This window comes from Alligator mississippiensis, chromosome 9 (genome assembly GCF_030867095.1).
Source record: "Alligator mississippiensis isolate rAllMis1 chromosome 9, rAllMis1, whole genome shotgun sequence".
In the NCBI taxonomy this organism is placed as follows: domain Eukaryota; kingdom Metazoa; phylum Chordata; order Crocodylia; family Alligatoridae; genus Alligator; species Alligator mississippiensis.
The window spans coordinates 42,628,485-42,641,006 of record NC_081832.1 but is presented as its reverse complement, the minus strand read 5'-3'; the positions used below and the strand labels follow the sequence as shown (position 1 = coordinate 42,641,006).

At 48.9% G+C, this 12,522-nt stretch overlaps 1 protein-coding gene across 1 annotated transcript in view; it reads right to left on the bottom strand.

Annotated features, from left to right (window-relative positions):
* Positions 1-12,522, bottom strand: part of LOC109283071 (uncharacterized) — a 35,391-nt gene that overhangs the window by 15,064 nt on the left and 7,805 nt on the right. Inside the window, exons 2-7 of the mRNA XM_059733392.1 lie at positions 12,031-12,082; positions 9,590-9,675; positions 8,867-8,914; positions 6,536-6,682; positions 5,788-5,865; positions 462-544 (exon numbers count right to left, since the gene is read on the bottom strand). Of these exons, the coding sequence (XP_059589375.1) occupies positions 462-544; positions 5,788-5,865; positions 6,536-6,682; positions 8,867-8,914; positions 9,590-9,652 (419 nt within the window). The 5' untranslated portion in view covers positions 9,653-9,675; positions 12,031-12,082. The remainder of the gene's footprint in view (positions 1-461; positions 545-5,787; positions 5,866-6,535; positions 6,683-8,866; positions 8,915-9,589; positions 9,676-12,030; positions 12,083-12,522) is intronic.

Sequence of the window (12,522 nt, the reverse complement as noted above, 5' to 3'; positions counted from 1 at the left end):
GAGATGTGCCCCACATTTTGGGAAACACTGGCTCACAGTCCCATGTGAATAAGGGAAACTGCAGTGGGATCCTGGCTGGGAATCCCCACAGTTTGGCAACACCTTCAGGTACTCTGTTGTTGTGCTTCCACCCCCAATTCTGCCAATGACTGCTACTCTGAGCCATGTCCCCTTGCCACTCCCATAATGGGCTCCCCCAATATCTCTGCTGAGTGCTGCCCTACTAGCCTGGTCCCCACTCTGCCAATGCTTTTTCCTGAGCACAATCACCAATTGCCGTGACGCCCCAAGACCAGCTCTATAAGCCATTCTCAAGGGCAGTGCCTCACTCATAGCTGTGCTGCCAAAGCCATCACCAGTCTGTGTGGCCTCATCTTATCTATTGTCCAACTCAATGCTGGTGACTGTAACTTTTGTGCTAATGACCTGGGAGGAGCCAGGATGAGGCATCTGGTACTTACAGACCCAGAGGGGAGACTTCCATCACTTGCAGAGCTTGGTTACTGGGACTGAGCAGGTCATGGGCTTTTCCATCTCCATGGAACTGAAACAAGGACAGCATTAGTAGTAAGCAAGAGCTGCATGCAAAGGAGCAGAGCCAGTGGTGAGCTGTCTGGGTGGGAAATGCTCAGTTCACATCACCATGGGGCAGAGAGCAGGGAGGGGAGCCAAGGGGTAGTACTAACCTGGAAAGCATTAGTGGTTACCAACAGTGATAACCCTGGGTAAAGCTGATAGGTGTGCTTATCAACCATCATTCAGGCTAACTGGGAGGAACTTTGGAACAGTGTAATTTTCCAGGGAGCAGAACACAGAGTGTAGGTGTTAGTGCTGGGCATTGAAACCACAGAGCCTTGGAGACTGGGGAGAAAATCAGAGGAACTTATAGAGACACTAGAAGCTTGGAAAGGGAAGGGGAGTAGCGGCATGATTCCATCACAGAGGGGTCTCATTTAACCACATGGCCAACAAAGGAAGAAGGAAACTAGTTGCATAGAATAGAGAGACTCCAAGGTTGAGAGGAAGAAGGTAGATCTTGGACCCCTCAGAAACCACTGACCTGGGGCCAAAGAATGCTCCTGTGTGAAGAAACTGAAGCAGCAAATGCAGAAAAGTATGTACTATTTTGTCTAGATCTATATATTTCTTCTGCTAGCTATAGTAAAGAGTGATTGGTTTGCTTCAGCTATCATTTGAAGCTATTTCAAGGACACCAGAGTTCCACAAGAAACTAGGGTCCATTGACAAGCTTCCAGCAAACATCATATTAGCTACTATGGACATCATATCTATGTGCACCAAAATCCTCCATGAGGACAGATTACAATCCACAAGGAACATTATCCCCAATGCCAGCACCACTTCTGTTACCATTACAGTCTCCCACTTCATCTGGACACACAACTATGTCAGATTTGGAAATTCACTATACCTATAAATGAATGGCACTGCCACACATGGCCCACCAATATGCCAGTATTTTTATTACAAATGTTAAAGTCTTGCTTCCTCTGCAGCTTCCCTCTCATTGCCCTAATATACCTGAGGTACCTCAATGATATCTTCATCATGTAGACACACAGGAAGGAATCTCTAAAACAGTGGTTCTGAACCCTTTTAGACTCAAGGTACCCCCCATTAGATGCCAGGCACCCTTGGAAAAACTCTTCACTTTCATTTTTTTTTACTATGGAAAAATAATAGAGCAATTCTTCTGTGGCAAAAAAACTCAGAAAGACCACAGCAGGTGTTGACCCCCCACCCCAACCTCCCAGGGGAGCTAGGGTCCATGGCACAATATTAGACCAGCCCTTTGGTACCCAGCAAAACAGAAAATATATGAATTAATCACACAGCAAACTATACTAAACTTCTAAGAGCTATATGGCTAGCATTAAAATGAGAAAATATAGATCGTGCGTTACATGAATATATCTAGATACACTCTATTCCCAATTACACTTAACAGAAATAAGCTGTTTTACAATTTACAGCCAACACTTTATGAAGATTAAATGTTCTGGGCCTGGCTAATCTTCCAAGAAGTATTTCACTCCAGGGGACTTAGTTTTGCTTTTCTCACACTATTTTGCTTAAAATAATTAATACTAATTTAACAGTCTTTAAGACCTGCTAAAACCACACACTATGGATAGCAGACCAACTTCACACAGGCCAGAATGTTTTTCACATGATAGATTCCTGTTTGAAATTTCTAGGTTTATCTTGTGAATCATGCATAGGTGTTTGCTCACCTAACAGTGTTAATATTGAACAGTATCCTACAGGCCCCCTTAAAATGATCTTATGGCACTCTAGGGTGCTATAAGAGTCAATTGCTCTAGAAAAATCCCACCAGGGCTTAAACATCTTCCACCCCTCTATCAAATTGACTCTTTAATACTTCACCCAGTAACTTTATTTCTTGGACTTCACTGTGAAGCTTTGTAGTGTCCACATTGTACTGGAAACCAACTGAATGCTACAGCTATCTGCATTCTGCTCGCTTTCATCCTGAGTCCACCACTAAATCCACTGTTCACAGCTAAGCTCTCTGTTATAGCTAGAGCTGCTCTGATCCCACTGACCAGGATGCACACCTTAGGAATCTGGAGCAGAGCTTCCTACACTTACAATAGTCACAAAACCATAGCCACTCAAATCAACACAGCCAGACTTAGATCTTGTTCCAACCTGCTACAATACTAGAAGTGTCCAGCTGGGTGGCAAGGAGCTATCAAGCAGCTTAACTGGAACCATGGGTGGGTCTCCATGGGGGACATGTAGAAATGTGAAAAGGAAATGGGGAATTCAGTTAGCAGTATAAGCCTGGTTCTGGCCAGGCCCAGGCAGTGTCACAGTGTCACCACAAGTGTTGGGGGCTGGCATAGAGAAGTGGTGTAGAGGACTGGCACAGAGAAGATGAAGTGTGGGCTGTGGTTGGAGGTGTTTCTCCAGAGGGCACATGAAAGGCCCTCAAAATTTCTCATAGGTGTGAGTGGTCTTAGAAATACTAAAAGAATTGGACATATCTGGGACTCACTGAAATCTGTGATATCAGTAAGCTTGGGACCAGGCCTTTGGGAGAGGTGGGGACTGTACTGGTAGGCAGGATTCCTGGCTAGATATATTCTTTCACATTAAAAAAATAATCATCTCACTAAAATTGACCCTGGTTTAACTGCCCAGAGCTCCTGCTGCTACTCCTCTGTGAGCTTGCCTATTCCCCTAATAGTGGCTGTAGGAAACAGGATTTTTGCTCTTAGGAAACCAAAGGCCTCCATTTCTTAAGAGCAGCTAATTCATGGGCCTTACATGCCAACATCTAAACTGCTGACCCCCATCTTTGGCCTGCACTAGAGAAAACGAGAAGTCACCCCTGAGTGCAAACACCTGAATGTCCATTTCTTTAAACAGCCAGGTGGTCCTTGTGACTGAATGGAAGGACCATCATAGCTGGACCTGTGAGAACTGTGACATGCCCCTGCGCAGGACTCAACCTGTGGCCAGTCACTGGATCAGGGCTTCCCATGGGTGCCAGTATTTAAAATGTTTAAAATGTTTCTATTCTGATTACGTCTGCTTTGCACAACTGTCACTGGCAGCACAAGCAGAAGGGCAGGGGTTAACGGGCTCCTCACTTTGAACACCAAAAGCCAGACTGGTGGCGTGCAGCACAGAGGTGATCAGGCAGAATCAGAGAATCAGGGAAATCAGGACTGGATCAGGGTTGCTAACCCAAGCCATTTTTTTTTTTTTACTGGCAATCTGCAGACTTTTTACTGACAACAAACTTTTTTACTGGCATATGTTTTTACTGACAGGTGTTTTGCATAATGTAAATGTAACTCCTTTGACAGGCCCTGAACAAGGGCTGGGTTCAAATTTAGAGGTTTAACACCAACCACAGTAAAAAGTTTTCAGTTTATCTATAATAAAAATGGTCTTGTGTTGGCAACCATGCTTGATTGCAGCAATGACGTTACACTGTGCTGCCTCCACTCCAGGGGTTCTCTACTTACCCCTATACCCTGATGCCCCCTACTATACCCTGAGCTATTCTGTTCCCCCCCACAACTCAGCCCCACAGGCCCCAACCCGCATCCCAGCAGTAGGGGTCTCCCTATTGCCTGCCTACCTGTGACCCAGGACAGAATGCAGGAGCAGCAGCAGCAGTAGCACATGGCTGGGGGATGGGGGAGAAGGCTAAGTGGGCTACAAAGCCCTGAGAGAATGCTTCCTGCAGGGTGCTGTGCTCCTCGTCAGATACCAGGTGGCAATGACGTGCTATCTTTGTCCTTCAACATCCAGCCCTGTTCATAAACCTCCCCATTGCTTAGTTACTTATGGAATATTCCATGCTTTTTATAGACTTTACAGACAGGCATTTTAGCTGTTTTTGTATCGACTGTTTGTAAATTTTTGGACAGTTGGCAACTCTGAAAGGGACCTTGAGAGAACAGCTAGTCCAACCACTTGTTCTCCAGGACCTAATATCTAATCTAAACTTCCCTTGTTGTGGCTTCTTGTCTTGTCCTCTGCAGACACTGAGAACAATCCATCTCTGTCCTTTTTATAGCCAGAAGACTACTAGCAACGCCCCCCCCCCCCAGTTTTCTCTTCTCCAAACTAAATAATTGCAGTTCTTTTAACTTTTCCTCAATGTTATGTTTTCTAAACCTTCAGTCATCTTTGTTACTCTCATCTGGACTCATTCCAATTTGTCTACAGTTTCTTGAAGTAAGGTGCCCCAAACTAGACACAGTTCTCCAGGTGAGGCCTCAGCAGTGCTGAGGAAAGTAGAAGAATCACTTTCTGTGACTTGCATGCCGTCCTCTTGTTCATACAGCCTAGTATGCTACTGACTTTTTTTTGCAACAATAGTACACTCTTGGCTTATATGCAGCTTTTGGTTCACTTTAACCCCAGGGCCCTTTCTGCAGTGCTACAGACTACCTTGTTGTTCTTCACATTGTATTTGTGCATTTGGCTGTAACTTCCTACACACAGGCTTAGGAAAGAAACAGAAACATGAGGAGGAAGGAAAAGCCACTCCGGTTGCCATACGGAACCAGAAGCAGGAACTTAGGTGGGGTGGAGGACATGCTTCTGCACACAAGAAACCCCAGACCATTGTCTTATAGATTCATAGATTCATAGATGTTAGGGTCGGAAGGGACCTCAATAGATCATCGAGTCCGACCCCCTGCATAAGCAGGAAAGAGTGCTGGGTCTAGATGACCCCAGCTAGATACTCATCTAACCTCCTCTTGAAGACCCCCAGGGTAGGGGAGAGCACCACCTCCCTTGGGAGCCCGTTCCAGACCTTGGCCACTCGAACTGTGAAGAAGTTCCTCCTAGTGTCCAATCTAAATCTGCTCTCTGCTTAGGGTAGTCCTCATGCTTTCTGACTCTTCAGTGCCTTTGCCCGGATCCTCCTGTCTCCAACGTTGACATTTAATACATTGGCTCTGGGAGACAGGCATTCCCATGCCCTACACATGAGGAATCACAATGGGGCCAAAACCACAGCTGCGCTAGCCAGGTAGGCAATGGTGAAGAGAAGATAGGACCTGTGACAGGCCAGTCATCAGGCTGTGGAGAAGGTGGCTGGAGGGCCCCATCACACCCCTGCATACATACCTCCAGTGAGGGGTATTGCTCTCACAGGATGTATAAAATAATTCCCCAATGGCCCAGGGTAGGATCAGCAGTGGGTCAGACACCTGACCCCTTGAGGGACTTCATGGCTTCCAACACATTGGCTGCCCCCTCCCTCCATCTTACCTGGACAAAGCTGACAGTGTACAGATCCCTTACACTTCCCCCTAAGGTCTCAAGCTCCTGGAAGATGGTGTCTATCACCTGGAGAAGGATTACAAATGCTCAGAGGGCTTTGGTTTGCTCCCCAGGCCCCACATACTTTTTCTTGAGGGTTCTTTCTGATACTGGAATCAGGTCTTCCCTCAGACACCCAAGGGCAACTCCCATGGATTTCGGGGTCCCCTTGAGTGAGCTGGGAGCTCAGATCCAAAACCATACTGCATGAGGGACAAGGACAGAAACAGTAGTGTCCCTAGGCTTCCTCCCTCCCTCCCTGCACTCTTACAAGACTCAGGTGGATGCAACAGACTACAGAATAAGCACAATGCTGGCCCCTGGCTACCCTTGACCCTGGGATGGCATCAGATGGCTTCATGGGACACTAACCACTGGCCCCCAGCTGCTCCCTGACCTCTGGGACTCCATATCTAGTGGACTCCAGACTGCTTTGTGACCTCTTGGATGCTGGTCCAGGGACTGTGTCCAGTTGCCACAGCTATTCCCTGACCCCTGGGACACTGTCTAATGCACCTCTAAGAAACTGTGCCCAGTACACCTGAGCATATTTCTTCTTGCCCTAGGCAACCTGCAGGCAAAACATTCACTTTATGCCCTTGGGTGAAGGAAGCTGGGGTGAAATATCAATCCTGAACATCTGAAAGGCAGGGGGTCCCATGGGATATAGCAGGAGCTTCTCACGCAGTGTCCTCACCTGCTGGACCATGCTACACTGCCATCCAGTGCTGTGGAACTGTGACTGGGTCCTGGAGTGGTTGGCTTCCCAGAGCAACAGAGAGACACTGTAGCCAAGGGGCACCATCACCAGCAGGGGTCTCAATAGCTCCAAGAACACCTTATCCTGGAAAGCAAAGATTCTTGTGGGTGGTTTCTTTTATTGGATTAATTGCATGGTTAGTGTAGACTTAAACAAGTTTTTAAATGCAAAGCTTTGACCCAAAGAAGAATGCATTTGATTCAAGACCTTGTCTCATTCCTTCCAACCATGCATTTAATAAAAAATATCACCATCAAAAAATCCTTGCCACTCACAAATTTCCTGAACCATTATGACTACAGGATCACTCTAACGCTATCTAATCCTTCAAGGGTGGTTCACAGACAACATCCCAGCTAGGGGAGGGATTCAGGACCCAGGCATTAAAGAAGAAACGGGTAGTGGTCAAAAACACTAGTTGCTGGGTAGCAGGCAAGACCCTTGGCAACAGTCCCAAACCTCAGGGTGATGCTTCTCTCCAGAGCACCCTCTGCTAATAAAACATCCCTAGCATAGACTGGAAGGGTTGGTGATGTCTTTTGTGGGTTCTGATGCTGGTTCTCAGGAGGGGTAGATCTACACAGACTGTTAAAATGTGCTCATCCGGTTAAACTACAGGGCATTTACCACCTGGGCTGGGAGACTTTAATTAATGCAAGCTCCTAGGCCAGTCTGTCCCTGGAAAAGCAGGCTGGGATATCATGGCATCAGTCTGCTGGGAGCCAGCCTCATCACTAAGGGAGATAGGTCACCCTGTGCAGTATTTGGGATGAAAGCATCAATGATTGAACCTAACCGCTCCCCCTGGACTCCCCCAGGACTTCCTGGTGCAGCCACCCAAAGCCCAAGCAGGGCTGTCCTGTGGGGCAGTGGTGGCAGTGCAGAGCATGCACAGGCAGCCCTGTGTGGGCTCCAAGTGACTGACTCAGCTAAAACTGCCTGGCAGTGGCGAAACGGTGGGAGCTGCTTTCCTCTGCACCAAGCAGCAGGTTCTGCCTAAGAGCATGGGGTCTGGACTGCCAGGGTTTGTATGGAGCTGGGCTGCACTGCTCAAGCAGAGAGAGAAGGAACCAGCCCAGCTCCATAGGCCCCTGCCAGGGCAGACCCCACACGCCTGCTACCCTGCTCTGGGCCCCACTGGTGCTGGCCCCAGTGCAGCAGCACAGGCCCCCACGCTCCCGCCCACCTGTTGCTGTGCTCCATGCACCCGCTCACTGCCCCTTCCCCCCACCTGGCCCAGCCATTTCCGCACTGCCCCCCCCCCCCCCCCCCCCCCACTCACCCGCCAGCAGCTCCAGCACCACCTGGTTCCCAGCTCCATCACTGGGACTGCAGGAGCAGCTGAAATGTGGTGCCGGAGTGGTGAGGGGGAGGGGAGAGATGCAGAAGTGGCAGAAGGACAGTGGTGGCAAACGGGGGAAAGTGGCAGCAAGCAGGAGCACAGGGCCTGGACTGGTGACCTGGGACCAGGAGCAGCAGGAGCGCGGAGCCTGGGCTTGCAGGAGTGCTGGTTGGGGCTCTGCCTGCCGTGGGGTGGGGGGTGGGCTGCAGGCAAGCCTTCCTTCTCCACACAAGCCACAACCCTCCCCAGTTACCCTCCTTCCACACACTCACAGCTCCCTACAAAATCCACACACACCCACACCCCACACAACCACACCACTCATGCCTATTCACCCCCATAAATCCCACACATGTACCCACACTCTCCCCCACACCCCACATACCCACAAACCTATACCCACCCTCCCACAATATACAAGAGTATGACTTCATTTTAAGCTATTATACTATCACCTCTATGAACACTACACAAACACGTGTAAATTAGGACAAAAATATTTTTTGAAATTAAATTAACGAATGTTGTACATGTTTGATTTTTAGAATATAATTTGGTATTTTTCTGGTTCCAAGATGGCAAACCCTCTTGCTGAAAATAGTACTTCTGGGGGACAAGGGGAGGGACTTCTGGTGGCAAAGGTCAGGGGTTAGGGGGCTTCTGATCCCAAGATGGCAACCAGGGGGCGGGGCACCTATCAAGGGGCGGGGCTACCCATGCGGCCCTCGATGACTTGCCAAAACTCGGTAAGTGGTCCTCCGCCCAAAATAATTGCCTGCCTCTGGTCTAGACAGAGCCACAGGACAGATGGATCTGCTCATGGCTTACCCTAGTAGGTTGCCTTCAATCTAAGGTGCAGGCTTTAGGGTTATGAGGCCTTAGGCCTTCTCCCTTCCCAGCTTGGACATGCCTAGAACCTACTGTACCTGCTCGGCATCCAGACTAAAGATGCTGTCAAATGCGAAGCTGCCATCCTGGAATGAAAAGACAATTGAGTCAGTGCTCAATCCCACTTACCTGTTCTCCTGCCTTGCCCTCTCTCCAGCTCTCCCTAACCTCCAGGACATTCTGCCCCCAGTGTTGGGTGTGGGAGTATCACTTCCAGCTGGAGACAGTGGGCCTGTATCCATGGTTCCACATGTGGTCCTTCCCTACTCTGAACAGGGGATGAGCCTTCAGTGACCTGCTCCCTTGTGCTCTATCTAGAGCTGTAGATTAGTAGAGAGCAGGAGGCAGACCTAGCACAGCAGGATGGCATGAAGGGGATCAGGGCTAAGAGCTGCAATGAACCAGGCCTACAAGCGAGCCCTGGGCCTGAGATATCCCCGGGGCCCCCTTCCTAACACAGTAGGGCAGGGGACTCTCTGAAGCTTAAAGGCTCAAAGGCAGATTTGGAAAAAGAACTCAGCATCACTGCTTTGTCCTGTGCCTGGCTGGGGGGCTCAGCAGGGTGGGTCAACTCCTTCCCTGGACATAGTCACTAAGTCACATTCTGGACACAAGCAACCATCCTACACAAACATCTGCTGGACACCTGTACCTGACATGTGACACTGGCTCCATGTGTTAGCCTTTACCCTGAAACCCCACTCCCCTCCCCACCCTTGGCCAGGTTGAGGCCCCAGCTCTGCTGCCCCCCAGCCTCTCACCTGAATTCCCTTGTCTGCCTTGTTCTTGAAAATCAACTGTTTGGCATCTTCATTAACAATCATGAGACTCTCATGCTTCTCCAGGCCTGAAACATGAAGTAAGGAGGCAGTTTGGGGAAGTGGCTTCTTCCTCTCCCCCCACAACCATGTACTCACAGCTCAGTGGTGCCTGGGACTGTATCATAGCATTAGCTCTGGGAGACCACACTCCAGCAGAGGCAGGTAGGGGCTGATGAGTCCCTTCACTGCTCAGCTCTGGTTTGGTGTCTTTAAGTTCAGTCTCCTCTACAACCAGGCACAATGGGGCTCATATATATGTTCAGACTTGCATTGTGGGTGGAGGGCGTCTGACAGGCAAGGCTCAGACTGAGCAGTGAAGTCAAGTCAAACAATGGAGGTGAAAGGATCAAGAAGACCCTTGTGTGGTGCCTTGTTCTGCCATCAGGAGGTGTCTAAAATGAGTGATCCAACCTACCATTTACAACACAGTGAATATGGCACAGATTTCCACAGGCATTTCACCCAGTGACTCCAGACTGCGTTTGATGTTATAACCTCTCACTGCCCCAAACCCATTCCCCTTCACAAAGCTCATCAGCCTCGTCCTGGCCCCTCTGGGCTTTCTCTGCATCTGCTCTGGGTAGTGGAATAGGTCACTGAACCTGGTGGTAGCTGGACTGGACTGCTATTTCTCTGCAGCAGAGCAGGAAGTAGTACCCACAAGATCAGGCTAGGGCCACAGGAGAAGCTGTGGCTAAGAGAACAACGCAAGTGCTGATTGCTCAACTGGAATATGTGCAGATTTGCAGCCTGAAAATAGCCCTGGGTTCCTCTTGTATCACACTGTACTGGGGCAAGACAAGGGGTGTAATGATAAAAATTATAATTTAGAGACCCTCCCTAGTTTAGAAGATACAGGAATTGGGAGATTGTCTCTCAGTTAGGGAGTAACCAGTTAGTAGAGATAGACTTAAGGTCTGCCAGGGTTGCCTACTGCTACAGAATAGAACCTGTTTTTCTCATTCATGTATGCCTCTTTTTACTAAACCTAATTATCACTAAAGAGGAAAGTTCAGATCTCAGCAAACAGGAAACCATGGGCATCAAAAAGAGACACTTACTTCCAAGGGCTGGCCACACATTACCACATGGAACAGGAGCCTGACCAGCCCCCTTTGTCATCAGGCTGAAGATAGACTGGGCTCTGCTGAACAAGCCTATTTACTGCACGGAATCATTAGGCATAGGCTTACCAAGAAACTATAAGATAAGCCTCTCTTAAATAAAGGGAAGTTACTAAGTATACAGTTATTGAACTCTTGGGACAACAAAAGAGAAAATAGCAACAAGAGTAAAGGTCACAGGTTAATAACAAGGGTTCCAAGGCAAGACACTGAACAGAGAACACTGGTCAGTGCCCACTGCCCCTTGACCACAGCCAAGGAGCTTGTGGATATCACCCAGTGAAACTCTGACCAGAAATATAAGTGGAGGAGTGATAGGACAGCAGCCCTACAGTTACCCAGGTTCCTTCCCAGCCAGGGCTTCCCTCCTGGTCTGGAAGACAGCAAATTTGGCCAAAGCAAGAAGGAGGTTGACCATGAGGTCCTGGATCTCCTGACTAGACTGAAGACAGATAGAGTTCTCTTGCTTCCAGTGCCCTTTACCCTGAGGTACCAGCAGTTCAAAGACCACTTGTGCAATACCCAAGGGGCCAGATCAGCACCTTTTCACCTAGCCCATTCCTTCTCTGCTTCCCTCTCCATGCCTTTGATGGCTGCCTCTGAAACTCTTCCTTAGCTGCTCTCAGTACCCTTGGTCTCAGTAATATTCTCATTATAAGCTATCCTAGGGAAAGTTGGGAAGGAGTTTTTATTGGTTTTTTGTTGTTTTCTTGTTGTAATTGAGGCTGAGATCCCAAACAGCAGGGAATGGTTTCTGCTTTCAATCACACCCAGCACGGGGAGCTTTAAACCAGACACCCAGAACAGTGGTCCAAACCCACTGGCAAGTCAGTTCCCTAGGAAAGGGCCTGAGGACTCTCAGGGACCCTTCTGTAACAGCATGGTCTGTTCCCTTAAGAAGGACAACCAGCCCTATTAAAAACATCCAGCTGTGGGGCATTCTGCAAATGAGGGAGTGTCCCACTGGGAGCTTAAAACCTCAGAGGAGAGAGCAGAAGGGAGCAAGCTATGAGGAAATAGCTTGCAAGGAGGAGAAACCAGGATGCTGTGCTAGGGAAAAGCTAGAGTAGAAAGTGGCTCTTCTAAAGTCTGGAGAAAGCAGATGATTTTGGTTTGTTCTGTTTGTGTTCTAAGAGCCTGAACTGGTGGGCACTGAACTTCCTAAGGAACTAATACCAGAGCTAAATGGCCTGCAAAAGGCAGTAGGTTAAAGGAACCGCTTACACCATCCCCCTTTACTCCCCAGGGGCACTCTACCTGCTGCCTGTCGCAGTCCTACAGCTGCTCTCACACACGCTTCCTGCTGAACCTGGAAGAAAAGACAAGAGAAAGCATGGGTCTAAGGGCTCCTGAGTGCATACCATGAGGGAGCTGAGTGAGAAGCATAAGGGAAGCCATCTACCCAGCCTCTGACCACTGGCCAGCTCCAAACAGAATCTTTTCCCAGTAAGCCTCATATGAAAGTGGTGGGCACGTAGGCCAAGGAGTCAAAAGCAGCAGATCAGTGGTCAGGCTGAGCTGATCCTGACAGGGCAGTTTGCAGTGAGAGAACAGCTATACCTGATAGCCCCTCAGGGACCATGCAGACCCCTAAGCAGGTCCCTACAGCACTCACCTGCCCAGCATCCATGGCTGATGCTGTAACATACTCTGCAGCCTGCAAACTCCTCCCTCTTCGTGAAAGGACAGCAGGATAATATCAGGTTGGAGAGGGTGGAGGATGAGTAATGTTACCATGTATTTTTAATT